Source organism: Desmodus rotundus, chromosome 3, assembly GCF_022682495.2.
Source record: "Desmodus rotundus isolate HL8 chromosome 3, HLdesRot8A.1, whole genome shotgun sequence".
NCBI classification, from domain to species: domain Eukaryota; kingdom Metazoa; phylum Chordata; class Mammalia; order Chiroptera; family Phyllostomidae; genus Desmodus; species Desmodus rotundus.
Genome location: NC_071389.1, coordinates 30295270 through 30317318, shown reverse-complemented (window position 1 = coordinate 30317318; position 22049 = coordinate 30295270). Strand labels below are relative to the sequence as shown.

General features: G+C 37.7%; 1 protein-coding gene across 5 annotated transcripts in view; it reads right to left on the bottom strand.

Annotated features, from left to right (window-relative positions):
- MAST2 (microtubule associated serine/threonine kinase 2) overlaps positions 1-22049 on the bottom strand; it is a 158895-nt gene that overhangs the window by 70716 nt on the left and 66130 nt on the right. For 4 of the 5 annotated variants that reach the window (XM_053920345.1, XM_053920348.1, XM_053920347.1 and 1 more), the window contains exon 4: positions 20610-20641. In XM_053920345.1, coding sequence (XP_053776320.1) covers positions 20610-20641 — 32 coding nt within the window. The remainder of the gene's footprint in view (positions 1-20609; positions 20642-22049) is intronic. The other variant, XM_053920346.1, reaches the window with a different exon arrangement.

Here is a 22049-nt window from a genome sequence, read left to right as displayed (position 1 = left end):
TAAACAACAAATAAGCCACAGTATTTAAAAAAGACAAGTAAATATCAATAAAAATACTGGTATGATTGTTACTAAAATAATATTATACAATCAATATTTAGATTTTTTACTAATACAAAGATTTTCCCCCTGTGGTTTAACAGTAAAATAATCACAGAAAACAATGGAACATGTATAGGTTTAATGTAAATGATTTTAAAATTTGAGGCTAAAATAGCTAAACATATAAGATTAATTAAAAATGATGAAACAAATGGTCACTGGCAAGGATAAAGACTTAATGAAATTATGAATTTAACTGGTAATAAAGAGAAATAAATCATAACTAATTCTTTAAAAGGTAAATATTACTCAATTCTACAGACTGTAACAGGGACAAAAGTCACGTTAAACAACTTTGTCATCACATATTGTTGAGTTACCTGAGGAAGAAAGTGAGAATGTAGAAAAAAATGAGAATTTCATTAGCTTTACATTTGACGCAAAAGTTATAGGTTTGACTTACAAAAGAACTAAAAAAACCTTTCAATTTTAACATTAAGGTTGCCAAGCATTCACCGGCAAGTATGCCAGAGGCACTGAAACAAAACCAGCCATTATGCTACAAACCACCAGATCAGTGGACAGATCACACGAGGCAACGGCTTTCAGGCACTAGGGAAAAGCAGTGCAAGAGTGCAAATCTCGAAAAAGGAAAATTCAAATGCTGAGACATTCCCATTATCCCAGCTACAATGCCTGGGAACAACTTTCTTACAGTGGCACAGAGAGCTAGAGTTCAAGAACACAGCAGTTCTGCTGCACTGAGGAGGCACAAGCTAAGAGTTCAGGGCAGCTAATCAAACACGCTGCACGTGCATCAAGAAAGACCGTATACTAAGCTATCAGAGAAGTCTCAACAAGTTTCAAAAAATGAAAATCCTGGAGGCCTCTGTCGCACAGACCCACCTCTGTCAGTGCACTCCCCCGGAATGCGTGTCACGGTACCCAGAGGACTCTCCAAACAAGTACCCAAAGCCCATCCAATGTCTGAAGAGGAGTGGAGGAGACTTGGGGTCCAACAGAGGCTAGGATGGGCTCATTACATGATTCAGGAGCGAGAACCACATATTCTTCTCTTTAGACGACCTCTTCCAAAAGATCAACAAAAATGAAGTATATCTGGGGATTATCACTTAAATCTTTTTCAAATTTAATGTATATGTGTATATAAGGTAGTATTCAGTGAGTACTTGAAAAATGTACAAATCATTCATCCACACCTGTGCACGAGCTATATTCTTCACAGCAACAGAGCTCAGTTAAATGCAACTGCAAGTAGGTTACTGTAAGGTGTTTAAAATTTCTTCTAGTTAACTCTTAATGTAACTGCCTGTTTGACTTTGCATGTTACTTTTGTTAAATAAAGTTTGTATGTTGCATTAAAAAAAATTAAAATCCTATAAATTATGTTGTCTGACAACTGAAATAAATTCAAAATTACCTACAATAAAAACCTAAAAATTTCTCCAATATTTAGAAATTGAATCACATGTCTAAATAATCTATTAGTCAAAGATGGCATGATGAAGGAAATTAGAAAATATTTTAGATTAAATCATAATAAATATACAACATATCAAACTTTACAGTGTGAAAGTAAAGAAGTGCTTAGAGGGAAATTTATAACTTTAAATGCTTGTAATTAAAAAGGAAGATCTAAAACCACTAATTTAATCCTCTACATAAAAAAGTTTTTAAAAGCAAATTAAATTCAAAATGCATGAAGAAATAAAGAAAAATAAAAGCAGAGAACAATAGAAAAAATAACAAAACCAAAATTTGTGGTTTTTTAAATATTAATAAAGTTAATAAAAAGTATGACAAATCAAGAAGCAAAGGAGAGGAAACACAAACTTCCATTCTCAGGAATAAAAGAATGTCACCGCAGATCAACAGACAGTAAAAGAGTAATGGGAATAACAGCAGTAACAAGTTATGCTAATAACAAATAAAGTGGACAAAAAGTTAAATTTTTTTTACCAAAACAGACAAGATATAGACAATATGACATACGCTCAGTGACATAAAAAGACAAGTTTGTGATTCCCCTCACCTGAAATACCTAGAATATACAAACACATAGAGATAGAAGTAGAACAGAATTACCAGGGGAGCTATTGCTTAAAGGGTACACGGTGTCTATTTGGGGCAATAAGAAAGTTTGAGAAATAGATAGTGGTGCTGGCTGCACAACATTGTGAATAAACTTAATGCCACCGAATTGTATACTTGAAAATGTATACAATTCAATGGCAAATTTTAATACATATATATAATCTTATAACAATGTTTAGAACTTAAAAAAATTAATTCAAAAGGAATTAAGACCCAAACATAAAAGTTAAAATTACAAAACTTCTAAAAGAAAACATTGGGAAAAAACCTCCATAATCTTGGGACAGGCAAAGATTTCTTGGACAAAGCATGAATACTAGTCATAAAAACTCACAAACAGAACATCAAAATTAAGACCTCCTGCTCTTTGAAAGATACCATTCTAAAGTGTCTTTCAAAGGAAAAGGTAAGCCATAGATACAAGGAAAATAGTCACAATATATCTGACTGAAGATCTGTATCAGAATATATAAACAACACTTACAACTCAAAAATGTTAAAAAATTTTTTAAATGGTGAAAGATTTAAGTTACACATTTCACAAAAGAGGATATACAAATGGCCAATAAGGACATGAAAAACATGTTCAACAGCACGGTACTGGCATAAAAACAGACACATACATAGATCAAGGGAACAGAATAGAGAGCCCAGAAATAAACCCACACCTTTAGAGTCAATTAATGGTTGACAGAGGAAGCAAGCACACACAATGGACTAAAGATAGTTTACTCAATAAATGCTGTTGGCAAAATTGGACAGATATGTGCAGAAAAATGAAACTAGACCACCTTCTTACAGCACACACAAGAACAAATTCAAAATGGATCAAAGACTTAAATGTTAGACCCGAAACCATAAAAATCCTAGAAGAAAACATAGGCAGTAAAATCTCAGACATTGCTCACAGCAATATTTTATCTAATTTATCCCCTCTCAGGCGAGAGAAACAAAAGAAAAAATAAACAAATGGGACTACATCAAACTTAAAAGTTTTTGCACAGCAAAGAAAATCATCAACAAAATGAAAAGACAACCTGCAGAATGAGAGAACATATTTGCCAATACATCTGACAAGCGGTTAATATCCAAAATTTATAAAGAACTTATAAAACTCAACACCAAAAAACCAAACAATTCAATTAAAAAATGGGCAAAGGACCTGAATAGACACTTCTCCAAAGAGGACACACAGATGGCCGATAGACAATGAAAAGATGCTCAACGTCACTAATTATCAGAGAAATGCAAATTAAAACCACAATGAGATATCACCTCACACCATTTGGAATGGCTGTCACCAATAAATCAACAAACAGCAAGTGCTGGCGAGGATGTGGAGAAAGGAGAGCTCTTGCACTCTTAGTGGAAATGCAGACTGGTGCAGCCCATTGTGGAAAGCAGTATGGAGATACCTCAAAAAATTAAAAATGGATCTGCCTTTTGACCCAGCAATCCCACCCCTGGGAATATATCTGAAGAAACCCAAAACACTAATTCAAAAGAATATGAGCACCCCTATATTCATTGTAGTGTTATTTACAATTGCCAAGTATGGGAGCAACCAAGTGTCTGTCAGTAGATGAGTGGATAAAACAACTGTGGGACATTTACACAATAGAACACTACTCAGCCATAAAAAAGAAGAAAATTTTATCCTTTGCAACAGCGTGGATAGACCCAGAGAACATTATGCTAAGTGAAATAAGCCAGTAAGAGAAAGGCAAGTACCATATGATTTCACTCATATGTGTGTGTAATCTAATGAACAAACTGAACTAACAAGCAAAACAGAGACAAACTTGTAGATAGAAAGTAGGATGAAAGCTATACCAAGGGGAGGTTAGGGGGAGAAGGGATGGAGGAAAAAGGACTCATGGACATGGACAACAGTGTGGTGATTGTGGAGGGAGGGGGGTAAATGGTAATGGGAAAAATACAATAAAAAAATATGGATTAATTTTAAAAAACATGTTCAACATTATTTTTCATTTGGGAAATGCAGATAAAAACTACTACAATGGCTAAAATTTAGGTCTGACCATAACAAGTGTTAGTATGGATGTGGGCCAACCAGAACTCTCGATATCGCTAGTAGAGGAATAAAATGGTACAATAATGTTAGAGAATTATGGGGCAGTTGTTTACAAACTTAAATATACACTTTGTAGCATTTGAATGGGGTAAGCAAAAAAAAAAAACCCACAAAGAAATATATGTTTGGATGTTTGGTTCTTTTACTTTTTAAAAAATTTAAAATATTTTAGTCAAAAGAATATCCACATAGCAGATACAATGAAAGTGATATTGCAAATAAAATAAAAGAAAGTTAGAGCCAGAAAATGGAAAAAGTATTTTTGCATGGTGCATTCATTTTCTGTTATATAACAAATTACCACAAACATAGCCACTTAAAACAACAAAACATTTATTGTTTCAGGCTCTGTGAGTCAAGGATTCAAGCACAGCTTAGTTAGGGTCTCACAAGGCCGAAATCACAGTGTCACCCCGGATGCTTTCTCACATGGAGGCTTAGTTGGGAAGAATGCACTTCTAAGCTCATTTGGGCTGTTGGCCAAATTCATTTACTTGTGGCTGTAGAGGTGAGGACCCTAGCTGCTTGCTGGCTATGGATTGGAAGCCACCTTCAGCCTACAGGCTACTGCTGTCCCTTGCCACATAGGCTTTTCCACCATGGCTGCCTACGTCATCAAGCCAGTACAGTCTCTACAGTGAGTCTACTAACTAGACAAAGTCTTATATACCATAATGTAGTCACAGGAGCGATATCCCATCATCTTTACAGTTTCTACTGGTTAGAAACAAGTCACAGGTACCGCACACACTCGAGGGGCACTACACAAAAGTCTGACCATCAGGAGGAAGAGACTACATAGGGGCCACCTTAGAGTACGTTTATCGCACATGACTATGAAGAAGAGTCACCAACAAAGAATCCCAAACCGATTTCTATAAATTATTTTAGGACCATTACGGATCAAGATTTAGTTGAACAATATTTGGTTTGCTTTAAAATATCCCAGCACTTGAAAAGATTAAAGACAATCTGAAGAAATGTTATATGACCCTAGATATTGCTTTGAGATGATAAAATTACAATTTAAAGTAGCAATTTATAAAATAACACTGAGATATTGCGTAGTATCTTCTGTGACAACAATAACTTATCATGGGACTCCATTATTAAGTTTGATATATGGCCCTGGTTGGTGTAGCTCAGTGGATTGAGCACAGGCCTGCAAACCAAAGGGTTGCCGGTTTGATTCCCAGTCAGGCCACATGCCTGGGTTACCGGCCAGGTCCCCAGATGGGAACATGTGAGGGACAATCACACATTGATGTTTCTCTCCCTCTCTTTAATAAAAAAAGAAAAGAAATCTTTTGTTACCCCAAAGTTTGATATGTAAAATTCACGGTTCATTTCTAAATCTATATGTTGCCTTAAGGTAATTTTCTTGCCAGTTCCAATTTCTACTGGCATGGCAGAACAAATATCCTTTAAACAGAACTTCTTTTTTAACTCTAAGAAACAAAATGACTCAAGAAAGCTTGTTAATTTGGCATTACTGTAAAAATAACACTATTTCAAAATTATAATGTATTTTACTTAAGCTACAATATTCAAAATATTTCAATATATAATGCTATAATACAATTAACAAGACATTTTATATTCTTCTTCCCGTTTTGATATAGAACTGACATAAAATAACATAATTTATAACAACTCTTGATTACAACATAGTAATTTTGCTGAAATAAAGTCAAAAAAAAGTATGGACATTTTAATAACCTATGAATTCTTTGCCTTTTACATTGTTGCTCAAACAGATGAACATCTACTTGATGGGTACAGTATTAATTCAACTGTAATTTTTGATATTTTTCCCAACCTTCAATCATAAAAATTAGTAACAGGAAAAAAAATGGTGACTGGTTATAACATCTGTCTGGTTCCCTTACCAATGAGGAGGGTTTTTTTTTTAAAAAGAATCTTTAACTGCTTTCAATTTATATCTGGATCAGAGCCATGATTTTATCTCCTCTGGAAAACCTCCGTTGAACAGCGTTGAAAGTCCTCCATCAAAACGCTCAGTGGATTCCCCTCCCAGAGCCACACAAGGGAAGCGCACCTCATGTGGGCTATGCAGGCTTCCCGAGGTGAATCTGAAGTTTCCTCACCCTCTCACTTTTCTAATTTTAATTTTCCTCTCTATAATCAGGTTTTGTTTTAGGTTTGTTGATAGCTGATAAGTTACTCCCATTAATGGTAGCAATGACTGAGGTGCTATTTTTATGGTGTGAACATTCCCAGGTATGTATCCAAGAGAAATGAAAACATGTCCATGAAAAGGCTTGTACGTGAATGGTCACAGCAGCTTTATGCATAATATCTAAAAACTGAAAAGCCCAAATATCCATCAAACAAATAGTGGTATATTCACACAAGGAAATACTAGGCGTTAAAATGAACAAGAGTGCTGAAACATGAAGGAAGCCAAAAACAAAACAGGAGACACATATGATCTTCACATACATGAAATTTTACCACAGGCAAAAGTAATCTGTAGGGCCATAAAGCAGATCAACGGTTGCCTGAGGCCAAGAAGTGAAAAAAGAACTGAGTGTAAAACTACACGAGAAATATCTTGGGATGATAAAAATATTCTATACATCGATTGTGGTGATAGCTGAGGATTCCAAAGAGCTGATTTCCACGAGTTATAGCATGAAGGATAATTGTGTTAAAAATGCAAACAATTTTTTTTATTTGCTTAAACAACAGACATTTATTTCTCTCAGTTCTGGAGACTGGAGAGTCTAATAAGATCATTACACCAGCAATTTTGATTCCTTGTGAGGGCCCATTTCTGGGTTGCAGACAGTCACCTTGTCACTATGCCTCATGACAGAGAGAAAGAGGGAGAGAGAGAGAGACAGAGCACAAGCACAGGCTCAAGCTCCGCTCTCTTTTCTTCTTCCTCTAAGGACATAGTCTGATCATGGGTGCCCCTCCATCATGACTTCATCTAAATCTAATTACTTCCGAAAAGCCCCATCCAAACACCATCAGACTGTGGGGTGATGAGACAGCGTAAGGACCTGGACCTGGGATCCCAAGGACACCAGGTAAGAAAAATAGCAGAGCTGGCACCACTGCGCCAGCCCCTCACTGGGATCTCAAGGATGCCAGGTGGCCAGAAGAAACACCAGATAAGCCCATCACAGGAAGGTCACTACTCTTCCACTCCTTGCTCAAAAACTTGCAGAATTTTATTTTCCTTCTCACCATTTGCTTCTCCAACGCCCATGTGGAAAATCCCACTCTCTGCTCAAAGTTTGTGTGAGCCCTCCCATTCCCTAATAACAAAAGCCTCTCTTTCCTCAAGGTGTTGACAGCAGCCCAAAATCTTGTTTCTCTCGGGGCTGTCTCCTTTGTCCTCAAGCATAAGCTTACTAAAATCCATCTGACAATTTCCCTAAGGTTTCCTCTTAATTTCTATCCTGGGGAAGTCAAGAACCCTAATGCCAATAATAGTAGGGCTTTAACTCCTCCTGAGCTTTGGGAGGACACACACATTTGGTCTAAAACACTCCTTGTAACAAATAATCCCAAAACTTAGTGCCTCAAAAGACATTTTTGACCTTATGGTTCAGTGGGTTGACTGGGATTGGCTGGGTGGTTTGAGACAGTTTTAAATCCTTACTTATTGATTCATTTAAAGATAGCAATGATAAATACATTGAATGTTAATATCATCTTAGTATTACTATAAAATTAAATCTGACCATGATGGTCCTTTGAGAACTGCTCTCAAGTAAAGTATAAGTAAGTCCAGAATATGAAGAATAATGAAGAACAAAACTTGAAAACTGGAATGGACGAAGAGGTGAGGGGATTAAGAAGTGCACATAGGTAGTTACAGAATAGCCATGGGGATATAAAGTACAGCGCAGGAAATGGAGTAGCCAAAGAACTTTTGCACATGACCCATGGACAAGAACAATAGTGGGGGGATTGCCTGAGGGAGTGGCAATTGTAATAGCATAACCAATAAAAAAAATTTTTTTTAAAGAAAAAGAGAAGTGATTTCCACCCCCATGGTTAATAATACCATGCCATGAATCTGAAAAGCTATGAACTGGTTAAAATCTTAGGAAAGTTTGCTCAATTTTAATGGGCCATTCTCCATGGTTTACCATTTACTGTCTTTGCCTGCAATATTAAAGGTTATAGTGCTGTTTTTCCCCTGTGTAATAATGCCTGGGTAGCAATTACTTTGTGTTGTACTAGAGTCAGTTTCTTTGCTTTACGCTGACTGTTTATATCCTTAATTATTTAAGAAAACAAACTAAGGTTCCTCATAAAAAAGCTGTGGTTATTCAAAAATGTGTTACCTTCTGTTTATTTTTAATGTTTTATTGTCACCTTGGTTAAGTAACTGAGTATCGTTTCTCAAATACCAACACTCCTATCTCTAAGTGTCTCCAGGAACAACTCTTCCAAGTTTGCCTTTTCAAAATCAGGTCTTAATATAGAAAACAGTAAAATAACATTTTCAGTATACTTTTACCACCTAAAACTATCTTTGAGATATCCCGGACGACACCTAAAAAAAATCACAAGAAGTGTTTTCATAATTAGAAAGAAGTGCTAGAAATAATTAGGTTTATTCGATATTTTACTATTGATGAGTTTCATGGGAAGATTTATCAAATCAGAAAAGATACTCAGCCTTCTCCGCTTTCAATTTGTACAAGTAAAATGCTATTAATATAAATTTTCTAGAAATTGTGTAACTTATGAGAAGTTCCTAGAGATTTGTCAATGCCCTTCTCATCCATGTTTCTGTTTATGAGTCCTGATGGTGTTTTGCCAGATTTTAGGAAATAACAGTTCAGTGTTTTTAGTCCTAATTTCATTATTATTTAAAATGCTGACTTGGTAACAATCTTGCATCTAAGATTTGAATTTAGCATCTTTTAGGTCATTGGAGTTTTATAAAAATACAGCTATCTAGAACTTAACTGTAGACTCACTGAATCTCATGTTGTTGGTATGTACATTATGCCATAGATTAATATGTGATATATAAAGGGTTTTTTCTCTATAAAAATTATGTCCATCCATGTTTTATAAATCAGATTTAATATTCACTATCTTCTTTGAAATGGACTACTCTTAGAGACATCTGCTAAAATTTTTTAAATTGCTTTTATTATTCATTTTGCATGCCACAGAAATTCCCTTGTTACAGTTGCATTATTCTTGTTATGAACTCTCATCAAACCTTTCACGTTTAAAAATTATCAGTAATGAGCCCTGGCTGGTGTGGCTTAGTGGACTGAGCACCAGCCTAGAAACCAAAGGGTTGCCAGTTTGATTCCCAGTCAGGGCACATGCCTGGGTTGCAGGCCAGGTCCCCAGTGAGGGGCCCATGAGAGGCAACCACACTTTGATGTTTCTCTCCCTCTCTTTCTCTCTCCCTTGTCCTCTCACCAAAAATTAGTAAATAAAATCTGAAAAAAAAATTATCAGTAATGAACTGCCCACAGCTATTTAAAGTCTTTATCCCCTAGAGGTAGATTCTGTTTTACACTGCTTCTAGTGTGGAAGCTCTACAATCAACTAGGAGCCCGAGTCTGTGTTGTTTCTTTTTTTAAGATTTTATTTATTTATTTTTAAAGAGAGGGGAGGGGAGGGAGAAAGAGAGGGAGAGAAACATCAATGTGCGGTTGCTTCTTGCACACCATACTAGGGACCTAGCCTGCAACCCAGGCATGTTCCCTGCCTGGGGATTGAACCAGCGACCCTTTGGTTCACAGGCCAGTGCTCACTCCACTGAGCCACACCAGCCAGGGTCCAGAGTCTGTGTTTTCAACAAAGGATTCATTGTCTCAGAGCCCTGTGGAAAAGGACTGTAGCAGGTATTTCAATCTACCGACACTTCAAAGATTAGACTCTTGGGCGTAGGCTTCTGATGCCATCTTGGGTACAGGCAAGATATGGCATCGCCTGGGCAGGTGGAAAACTTCCAGACCATTCCTGTGGGCTGAGTCAGAATCTCCAGAACCCTTTTCAGTCAAGAGGCGTACTACTAACCTAACATCCAGTGAGATGAGAATTACAGAGGACTGAATGAACTAAGGAGGTATGACTATATTGAGACGGCCAAAAAGTTTATTTGGTTTTTTCCATAAAATGGCTCTAGCAGCACTTAGTTGTCTTTAACCTCATTCGAAACAACTTTGTTAAATTGTACTGTGACAGCTGTCATACCAGCACACATTTAAAAAAAAAAAATCAATGAATTTTTTGTAGCCATTATAATATTGAAGATGGAAGAAAATACCTAACAGATATGGCATATTAAGCTCTATTAATTCAAGAAAGATAAAGACGCAATTGAAATGCAAAAAAAAAAAGATTTGTGCAGTGTATGGTGAAGGTGCTATGATTGATTGAATGTGTCAAAAGTGGTTTGTGGCCCTGGCTGGTTTGGCTCAGTGGATTGAGTGCTGGCCTGTGAACCAAAGGGTCGCCGATTCGATTCCCTATCAGGGCACATGCCTGGGTTGTGGGTCAGATCCCCAGTAGAGGGCACATAAGAGGCAACCACACACTGATGTTTCTCTCCCCCTTTTTCACCTTCTCTTACCCTCTCTCTAAAAAGTAAAAAAAACAACTTCCGGTCAAGATGGAAGCGTAGGGAGATATACTTTGCCTCCTCACACAACCGAAAGAAGGACAACAACAAATTAAAAAACAAAAAATAGCCAGAACTGCCAGAAAACTGAACTGTATGGAAGCCAGACAACCAAGGAGTTAAAAAAGAAACATTCATTTAGGAGGGGCGGAGACAGGAAGCAGTGGCAGAGAGGACGCTGGGCAAGAGGGTGGCTGGAGGACTGGGAGGGCGAGGTGGCAGCTGGTGGATGGATCAGTCCCACATTTGTATGTTAATAAACCAGGAGGAACAACTGGGGAGCAAGACAGATTGGGCAACCCAGGGTCCCAGCACAGGAAACTAAAAACTCAAAACCTCTGGCTGTAAAAACCTTTGGGGTTGCTGCAGCAGGAGAAACTCCCCGTCTCACAGGAGAGTATAATGGAGAGACCCACAGGGTCCTAGAATGTACACAAACACACACACCCAGGAATCGGCACCTGAAGGGCCCAATATGCTTGTGGGTATGGGGGGGAAGTGACTGAAAGCTAGTCGAGAGCTGAGCAACCGGCATCATTCCCTCTCTGACCCCTCCACCACACACAGTGCCACAAGGCAGCCAAGTGGGTTGCCTTGCCCTGGCAAATACCTAAGGCTCTGCCCCATACAACATAACAGGTCCCGAAACAAAGAAATATGGCCCAAATGAAAGAACAGATCAAAACTCCAAAAACAGAACTAAGTAATGAAAACATAGCCAACCTATCAGATGCACAGTTCAAAACACTGGTAGTCAGGATGCTCAAAGAAATGGTCAAGTATGGTCCCAAAATAGAGGAAGAAGTGAAGGCTATGAAAAGTAAATAAAGAAAAATGTACAGGGAACCAACAATGACGGGAAAGAAACCAGGACTCAAATCAACAAGTTGGAGCAGAAGGGAGAAATAACATTCAAGCAGAACAGAATGAAGAACAAAAAAAATGAAGAGAGGCTTAGGAACCTCCAGGACAACTGTAAACATTCCAACATCTGCATCGTAGGGGTGCCAGAAGGAGAAGAGGAAGACCAAGAAATTGAAAACTTATTTGAAAAAATAATGAAGGAAAAATTCCCCAATCTGGAGAAGGAAATAGACTTCCAAGAAGTTCAGGAAGCTCAGAGTCCCAAAGAAGTTGGACCCAAGGAAGCACACACCAAGGCACATCATAATTACATTACCCAAAGTTAAAGGTAAGTAGAGAATCTTAAAAGCAGCAAGAGAAAAGGAGACAGTTAGCTACAAAGGAGTTCCCATATAATTATCAACTGACTTCTCAAAAGAAACCTTGCAGGCAAGAAGGGGTTGGAAAGAAGTATTCAAAGTCATGAAAGGCAAGGACCTACATCCAAGATGGCTCTATCCAACAGAGCTCTATCATTGAGAAGGGAAGGGCAAATAAAGTGCTTCCCAGACAAGATAAAGTTAAAGGAGTTCAACATCACGAAGCCCTTATTATAAGAAATGGTAAAGGGACTTATCTTAGAAAAAAAAGATCAAAACTATGAACAGTAAAATGACAACAAACTCACAACTATCAACACTTGAACCTAAAACAAAAACAAAAACAAAAAGTAAGCAAACAACTAGAACAGGAACAGAATCACAGAACTAGAGATCACATATAGGATTATCAGTGGGGGGGTGCAGAGAATGCGGGGAAAAGGTACAGGGAATAAGAAGCATAATTGTTAAGCATAAAATAGACTGGGGGAGGTTAAGAATAGTATAGGAAATAGAGAAGCCAAAGAACTTACATGTACAACCCATGGACATAAACTAAGAGGGTGGGGAATGCTGGAGGGTGAGGGAGTGCCAGGCGGAGGGGGAAAAAAGGGGACAAATAAAATAGGACAACTGTAATAGCATAATCAATAAAATATACTTAAAAAAAGAAAACTGGATATAAGCAAAAACACAAAGATAATTTGATGGAAACCTATGTTTTATCATTTAGAGAATACATTATTTGATTCCAGTGTTTTATTGCCTTTGAGTTATCTTAGCAACTCTAAATTATAGATGGCTGATTGCAATGCAAAATAGTCTTATCTGCAGATAGACAAATAAATTATGTACAGTGGGGGTTCAACTGACTTCCCTTCTCCCCATAGAACAATCAGGTTTTGTAACCACTAATAAATTTATTTCAGCATTTCTTTATTACATATAAGTTTGTGCTTCTTTGAACTGGCTTCCTTCTCCTATGAACTGGCTGCAACATCTGCCTTATTACTATTGAGTTAAATAAATTATTCAACATGTTTAATTTTTAAATAAATAGTTTTATACATTTTTGTAATTTGTTATTATGAAATTATATTTCTCAAATTAGGAGGATATTTTATTTTATGTAACAACATTATTTTACAGTTTGTTAATTTTACTTAAGGCTTTTAAACATTTATAACTCCATTTGTATTACTGTCCCAAACCACACAAACGTTAGCAGCAAGCCTGAGTTATTACCTGCTAGGGGTTAAACTCTATGCCAGTCCCCAGGGACGGAGCACTGTACTACACAACATGGTACTGACCTCACAGAGTTTACCATCTGCTATGGACGAAATTGTGTGTTCCTCCCCATCCCCACCCCCCTCCCCCCCCATCCCCACCCCCCTCCCTCCCCCTTCCAAATTTGTAACTTGAAGCCCTAACCCCCAATGTGATTGTATTTGGAGATAGTGTCTTTAGGAGGTAATTAAGGTTAAATGAGGTCATAAGGGTGGGGCCCTACTCTGATAGGACTGGTGGCCTTACAAAAGGAAGAAGATATTCATTCTCTCTCTCCCTCTCCCTCTCTCTCTCTCTCTCTCTCTCACACACACACACACACCCTGAGGAAAGACCACAGTGAGATAATGACGGTCTGCAGCCAGGAAGAAAATCCTCTCCAGAAACTGACAATGCTGGCACCCTGAACTTGAATATCTAACCTCCAGAACTATGAGAAAATACATTTCTATCATTCAAACCACCCAGCCTGTGGCATTTTGTTACAGCAACCCACGCAGACTAATAGATCATCCAAAGGGAGAAAAGAGACAAATAATTCTTTATTTACAATTGCTGTAAGAGCTATAAAGGAAAAGTACAGGGCTTAACAAAGGGACATTCCAGGAAACTCAACTTAGGCTAGAGACGGCAAAGTATGGAAAAGGTCAGAGCAGCCTTTCATGAGGAGGTGAGACATAAGCTGAGACTGACGGATTAAGTAGGAGCCAGGCATAGATGGAGAAAACACACCTCAGGTACAGCGAACGTACTGTGCAAAATATGCAGACAAAGACAGGAGCCAGACTGCACAGGTAGTTCTATGAGCCATGTCATGAATTTCAAGTATGATGCAAAGAATAACAAATATTCAGTGAACAAGTTTAAACAAACAGTTAATAGTTGAATATACACTTTAAAAAGCCTTTTCTGACTATTGTATGATGAGATCACAGTGGCTTGGACTATATGGACATACCAGTGGTAGCATAAAGAAGAAATTAAGAGAGATTTAAGAGTTCTAACAAAGGAATTGTGGGTGGGCAGAAAAAGGAAGGTAAGGTAACAAGCATTAACTGTTTTCTCTCTTGAGGAAGTAGTTCCACTAATAAGCTAGAGAAGAAAGGAGAAGTAGGTTTTTGAGAAAGACAACAACTTCAGTTTTATAAATGCTGAAGTTAAAATGTCTCTGAGATATCCAAGTAGATTACAATGAATTGGGAGTTGTGAGGTCTTGACACTTTTGTGAGGATTGGCCTAACAATAGCTACTCTCAACACCATAGTAACAAAACAGGCTCTCGAGGATTTTCAATTCTCAGGTCTGGTATCCACATACTTATGGCTCCCTGATAAACCACATACTTGTTTTTTTAAAACAACACAATGGTTCCTGCTGAGAAATTAGTGATGACAATTACTCCATCCCTGCCAACCTCTGCCAATTCCTGCTTCCCACTGAGGAACCTATGTGAGATAATTTCCTATATAGGCCCAATTAAAAAGACTATTAAATGTAACACAAAGCTATCATTCTGGTCTTAACAGTCCTAAAAGGTATCAACATTTCCTGATTTTCAAAGTCTACAGAGAAACGAAAGCCCTGCGTCAGGCACCACTGCTATCACACAAAGGGTATCTGTGCACGGCAGGTGGTATCTCTTTTTAGCACATTCCCCAGGAGCATTTACCCAGGCAAATACCATCAAGTTGCATCAGGGAGGGAAAATACATGACACTGTCTCACATGTCTGTCGGTTTCACAGGGACAAAGATTGACACATCACATCCTTAAGCCCCAGGAGCTCCTCCCTGCCCCCTATCATTGTAGACACCTGGCATTTACTTTCTTTTCTTTTTTTTCCTTTTTATTGAATTTATTGGGGTGACACTAGTTAACAAAATTATGCAGGTTTCAGGTGCACAGCTCTACAACACATCATTTATACACTGTATTATGTGTTCACCACCCCAAGTCAAGTCTCCATCCGTCACCGTTTATTCCCCCTATACCCTCCTCCACTTCCCCCCATCAATCACCACGCTGTTCATCTAATATCTGATGCCCAAGTCCACTGCCAACATTAGTAAGTCTACAATACAAAAGGATAACTACCCCCAAGGACTCTAAGGATACCGGCCACCAACGGTAATGCACATGCCTGTGAGTGTCCACCGACAGGTGCTACCTTTTCACTCGTAGAGTACATTGTTGACCTCCACTGAATGCACAGCCTCAAAGAACTAAAGCAAATACATTTCAAGAAATATGAGTGAACTGATTAGAAAAAGCTTAACTTTCTGGGTAACTCGAAACATAAATGCTATTTACAATGAGCTCCTAAGTATGTAGGGCCTAGATACTAGAGCTGAAATTCACAAAAAATAACAAAAATCCTATTTGAAAGGAATTTCAGAGAGGAGGCCCCTCCACAGAGCTGGGCAAGGGAAGCCATTCAGAGCTGCTTCAATTGAGAAAAAGCAAAATACAATACTTCTATTCCTTGGGTGAACAAATACAAACAGATTTACTACTTCATTTTCTTTCAGTTCTTTTCTATAGTCCAGTCCAGGCCAGTAGTTCTATGCTTTCAACAAGATTATCCACTCCTCTAGGTCTGATATTCTAGACCAGATTTTTTTAATGTGTTAAAAAATATCCAGATGGGATTAAACATGAAATCGTTTTCTAAAAATGAAAATGATTTAATTTCAGGAAGCTATATCTAAAAAAATGGTATGAGACAAGCCAAAAAACTTTCATAACCAACTTGCCCCAACAAAGCCCTTACCACTGCAGGCCTGGATGTTCTCATTCCCCATGCGGGAATTTAGCTGCTCTCTTCCCTAAAGCGACCAAAGCCAACCATGAGTATCTGTGGCTTTTCTAAGGCACACTTCGATTCATTTAACTTGGCTTAGGATCTTACTAATTTGTTTTTCTTTAAAACTTACAACTTCAAACAGGTAATTATGGCCTGCAAATAATAAAAAATAATTAACAATTACCATTTTTTGAAAGTTTACTACTAACAGGCATTGGGCTAAATTCTAAAACAGTGACATATAGTGATGTTCTCAATTGAAGGCACTATGCCGTACGCTTTACGTGCATACTCTTTCATAGATAAACTGAGGCAACTGAGGCTACTGTGAACAAGCTGTCAGTGCTCCTGTCTACAGCCAATACCTCCCACATGTACCTAGAAGTCCTCAATTTTTGCCTATTTAAAAACATGCCAAAAAAAGAGAGAGCTTAATATGGAGCTTTCATGGGGAGAGTCTGCCTGACTCTCAAGCCAAAGTTTTTCATTTCTATGCTATACTTCCACTTTCCAATTTGGAGATACTGGAGGAATTACTCGTTGGATGGAAGAGTGTGCATTTTGTCTAATGCCAAGATATCACATATATCTAGAATTCCATTATCGAGTTCTGTCCGTTTTAATGCAACTGCCATATTGCATGGAAAAATGTAACAATTGAGAGCCTCCAAAATTACTGAACTCCATTTGTTTTATAATCTTCAGGTATTTTCAAAATTATGCTAATTAACTGAACTTGACTCTCTCTCTCAAAAGACAAGAACAAACTAGCTGAAAATCCCAAATGAACTTTTTGGCCAACACCTAAAGTATACTAGAGAGAATATGCCAAAGGAAATGGGTCTTTATACCTGGAATGGGCATACAGTAGCATCTGCTTTTGCAAGAGCCAATTGGGACAGAAGCAGAAAGGGATATAAGTAACACCTCTCTCCTTCTGACCAAGACTCAGATGACAATTACAACAACTTTTAAAACTTTTTAGACTAGACTACAAGAACAAGAAAGAATGGGGCAAATGGTAAGTCACTTGGTTTTGTTTGTTTGTTCGTTTAAGATTTTATTTATTTATCTTTAGACGGAGGGGAAGGGAGGAAGAAAGAGAGGGAGAGAAACATCAATGTGTGGTTGCCTCTCATGTGCCCCCTACTGGGGACCTGGCCCACAACCCAGGCAAGTGCCCTGAATAGGAATCGAACCAGCAACCCTTTGTTTCACAGGCCTGTGCTCAATCCACTGAGATACATCAGCCAGGGCTATGTCACTTGTTTTATTCACATCAGTTTCTGCTTACTTACTACAAACTTTTTAAAGTACTAATTAAACCTATTCAAACATCTTATGCTTTGTGGTTCTTACCTTCCTGCTTCTCTACTACAAATACTGGGTTGGCCAAAAAGTCTGTCTAGTTTTTTCCATAAAATAAGAGACACATTTTTCATTTTTACCAATAACTTTATTGATTTGGATATTTTGAGCATGTCAGCAATCTTGCACTACTGGCTTCTAGTGGGTAGTAACTAGTACCTTCTAGAGGGTGCTGCTAAACATCTTCCAATGCATAAAGCAGCCCCACAGCAAAAAAATATTCGGCAAAATGTCAATAGTATGAAGAAATTTTGCAAACCACTTCTGACATGTTCAATCGGTCACAGCACCTTCTCCATACACTGCACAAATCTTTTTTTGCCTTCCATTTGTGTTTTTACCTTTCTTCAAATAATAAAGCATAATATGCCAAAAATGTTGCACATTTTCTTCCATCTTCAATATTAAAGTGGCTGTCCAAAAATTCACCAATTTTGATAAGTTTTTTTAAATGCACGCTGATATGACACCTGTCACAATACAATTTAACAAAATTGTTTTTGAATGAAGTTAAAGACAACTAAGCGCTATTAGAGCCATCATATGGAAAAAAAACTAATGAACTTCTTAACTAGCCCATACTCTGTCTCCTATTGCACACTCCTTACAAAGACTTGCCCAGCTCTATGCAGACAGGTACCATGGAGCTTCGGTTCTTTGGGGAGATGACTAAGCACAAAAATAACTTTATAGTAAGGCAATTCAGGCCCAGAAATGATAGTTCCTGTTGAAATCACACAGGACTTGTTAGTGGCAAAGCCTTGATTAGTATCCACGTTTCCTGGCTTTCTTCCAGAAGAAAACTTTTTCTACTCCTCCAATATTGATTTAAAAAGTATTATTTGTACTGAGAAACTTCTGGCTTGCTTAACTAAAAGTCTTCAAAATAATGTGTCTAATTGAATCTTATGACCTCAGAACTTAGTGCCCAACACATAGTAGGCATTAATGTGTATTGACTGAATGATCGATTACTTAAGTGTGAGTTACTTTATTAAAAAGTGTTTAGTTCTGGTCCTTTTTAATTAAATATTTTAAGGCAGTTAGAGTAGACCTGACTTTAGATAGTACTAACATGACCAGGAGATTCCTCTAGTTGAAAACTAAAACGATCCAATAATTCCTCCAGTTTCAAATGAAAATCATTTTCACAAGACATTCTTTCTTCTTTCTCCTCCTTAGCAAACTCCATTCACTGAAGGCACACATTCCTGGAAGAAGCTACCTGCCTCAGGCCTTAATTCAATTCATTTGTGTTTGTCTTTAGCAAAGACAAATCTCAGAGAACTTCCAAACAGAGGGAACCAAAAAACAAGCAAGCAAACACAAAGCTGGATCCGGTGGGAAAGCGACCAAGTACAAATATTTGCTGAACATGATGCTGACAAGCCACTCCCTTTCGGTTATGTGTACCTACTTGGTGCATCACTTCATTAAGAGTCCTGGCAGTGCCCTTGCCCAGTTTCTAGAAAACTCAGGACACTTGCTAACCTAGAATTGAGACCCGCTGCTGGAACTGAATTTAAAGAAAGAAATGTGATTCTTAATAAAATGTATCTAAAATTAACGCAATATGTTTACAAGAATTCTAAAACTAACACACCCTAGAACAAACCATAAGAAATGAAGCTCTATCACATATATTAAATGATCCTTCCAATAGGTATAAGAAAAAGAAAAATAGGTATCATGACCTTCATTTTATAGATAAGGCAACTGAGCTGTAAGGAGATAAGGTGATTTGGCTATGTTTACAAAGATAATTTACATAGTCAAGACTGATCTGTAGGAGTTTTGAAGGAGTTTTGACTCGTAACTCCAATCTCTTTATGTCAAATCACAATGAGCTTTCATAAACCAGACAAAGGACTTTACAAAATTCTCAGAGGACAACTTAATCACTAGAACATTTTTACAAAATAAAATCCTAAAATGACAGTAACAAAGAATTACTGTATATTTCATACATTTAAAAAATGTATATATAAAGTATACTGAATAAATAAACATGAATCCTGTTGTATCCTTCTCAATTACATCTGTTTTTGTACAAAAAAGTTTCAAAGCCACTGTTTTATCATAGTCCTAGTTCCTTAAACTCCCCATATTTGGCCTCATAGCAAAATCATGGTGTGTGTTGGATACAGGTGTATAAAGTAAAGGTTCTTGGACCCCAACATGGAGATTCTAATTCAAATAAATTCAGAATCTGCATTTTAAAAAGCATTATAGGTCAGTGATTTTCAACCGGTGTGCCACAAGAATTTTTAAAACATGCAATACCTGACTATTTAGTCAGGGGCACTGACCTCTTTTCCTTAGATTGTCAAATAAAAAAATGTAAAAATTATACCTATTTCTCTTGGTCACATTGGCAAAAATATACATATAATTTTGGTGTGCCAGAGAATTTTAGTAATTGGTTTATGTGTGCCACAAAATGAAAAAGGTTGGGAATTGTTGTTCTAGATGATTCCTAAATTTGAAGTACTCCACAAACAGAATTCTTAGAGAAAAAGTAAGCCAAGAAGATATAAGAAATTATCATTCAGATGCAAAGATAATTCCCCAATCTCCCCTAGCCCTGAAGCCAGAACAGAACAAATGGGTGAAGGAAAGACCAACCCTGTCCCCAAACTTAGCTGTTGCCCTTGTCCCAACCTGTCAGAAAAGTTGGCTTCTCCCCTCGTACCATGTATGGGACAGATACAGATGCCAAGAGTTTCCATGTTAACATGCTCACAAGTATAGGACTGTGATGGGTATTTAAATGGCAACTTTCCCCAAATGCCATGCCAATATTGAGACAGAGAAGAGGATTTGGGGTGGGGAGAGAGGGGGACGGGGTGGGGATGACTTAGCAAGAAAAGTTGACCGGCCCACCAGCTTCCCTGGCAAAGATAGGAATCCACAGGGGGAGCACAAACACTCATGAATGGGATTCCTTTATGTAATACTAAGAACAGTTCCCAGGATGTACTTCTAAGCAGGAGATTATAAGTATAATCAAAACCACAATGGTAATCATCGTCTACTTACAAGCTGCCTCTTCTTGGAAGGCTCAACTCCTTCTGAAAACAAAACACAAACACGTTAGAAAAAAGGACCCATTTGAGTCTTACAGGTCTACCCTAAGTGTCTTAGGAGATTTATAGCATTATCTTAACAATGGCAAAGACCAGATATTTCTAAGTGATAACCTTTTACTTTTTTCTTAACTTTTAGTGAAATTTTACGTATCACCTCACTTCCTGCCCAAAAGGAGGGCTCACAGAACACTTGTGATGCTTTCCCCACTAGAGGGAACCATCTCCCCAGTGCAGAGTCCAGGCACTCCTCAGGCCAGCCATTACCTACTGATGAATTGCGAAGGACTCATGTCATTAGCACCAGGGATATGAAAGGAATGAAATGAGATTTATTTTTAATTAGAAAATATTTCAGACGAGTAGATATAGAAAATATTGTAACAAAGAGAAGACTACACACACCACTGGCATGAGAAAGAACCCTTACAGAAACAGCTGGGGCCCCTGTGACTGGCTTTCCAATCTACCAGCCCTACCTCCCACTGGTCCCCACTTAACAACTATTCTTAATTTTTGTTTCTCTTTTTCATATGTCATCATATTTTATTACATATACATTCATTAATTGTAAGTACAGTTTTTACATTATATATACATAGTTTCAAAATGTATATATTCACCTGCTGTCATCAATCAGCATTGTAACTGGGGAGATTCACCTATACAGATGGACACTTGACCCTTGAACAAAGTAAGGATTGAGGGCACCAACCCCCACATGGTCAAAAATCCATGTATAACTTCTGACTCCTCCAGAAAAGTATGGTTGTCCCTCCATACCCAGAGGGAATTAGTAGCAGGAGTACCTGCGAGTACCAAAACCCACAGATGCTCCAGTCCCTGCGATACAGAGGGACAACTGTAAATTTTGGGGGGAGTCAGACCAAAACTCCGGATGTCTGGACTCCTCTATTTTCCACACACCGCACACCCCATCCATTGGGATCTTAAATGGCTCTAACTTTAAAATACATCTAGAATATAACCATTTTCCACTATCTCCACAGACACAGCTTATACTCTTTTATACAGAAACCTTGGCTTTAATCATGTTTTAGAATTGGAATTTGGTGGGGGGATACTAAAGTAATAGTATATACATATAATAAAAGGGGGGGACCCAGAAAACAGAATTTATTTATAAAAAATTATGTATTTATTCCTACATGTTTAAACTTGAGTCACCTTGAAAGTACTCTCCATTTGATGCAATACATCTATCGAGATTTTTTCACCACTCAAAACAGTATTGGAACTCGTCAATTTTGATGCCTTTTCGTGCTTCTGCCATTTTTTTTCACCTGTTCGACATCGGCAAAACGTTTCCCTTTGGAGACTTTTTTCATCGGGGTAATTAAAAGTCACTAGGGGAGAGAATGGGTGAACAGGG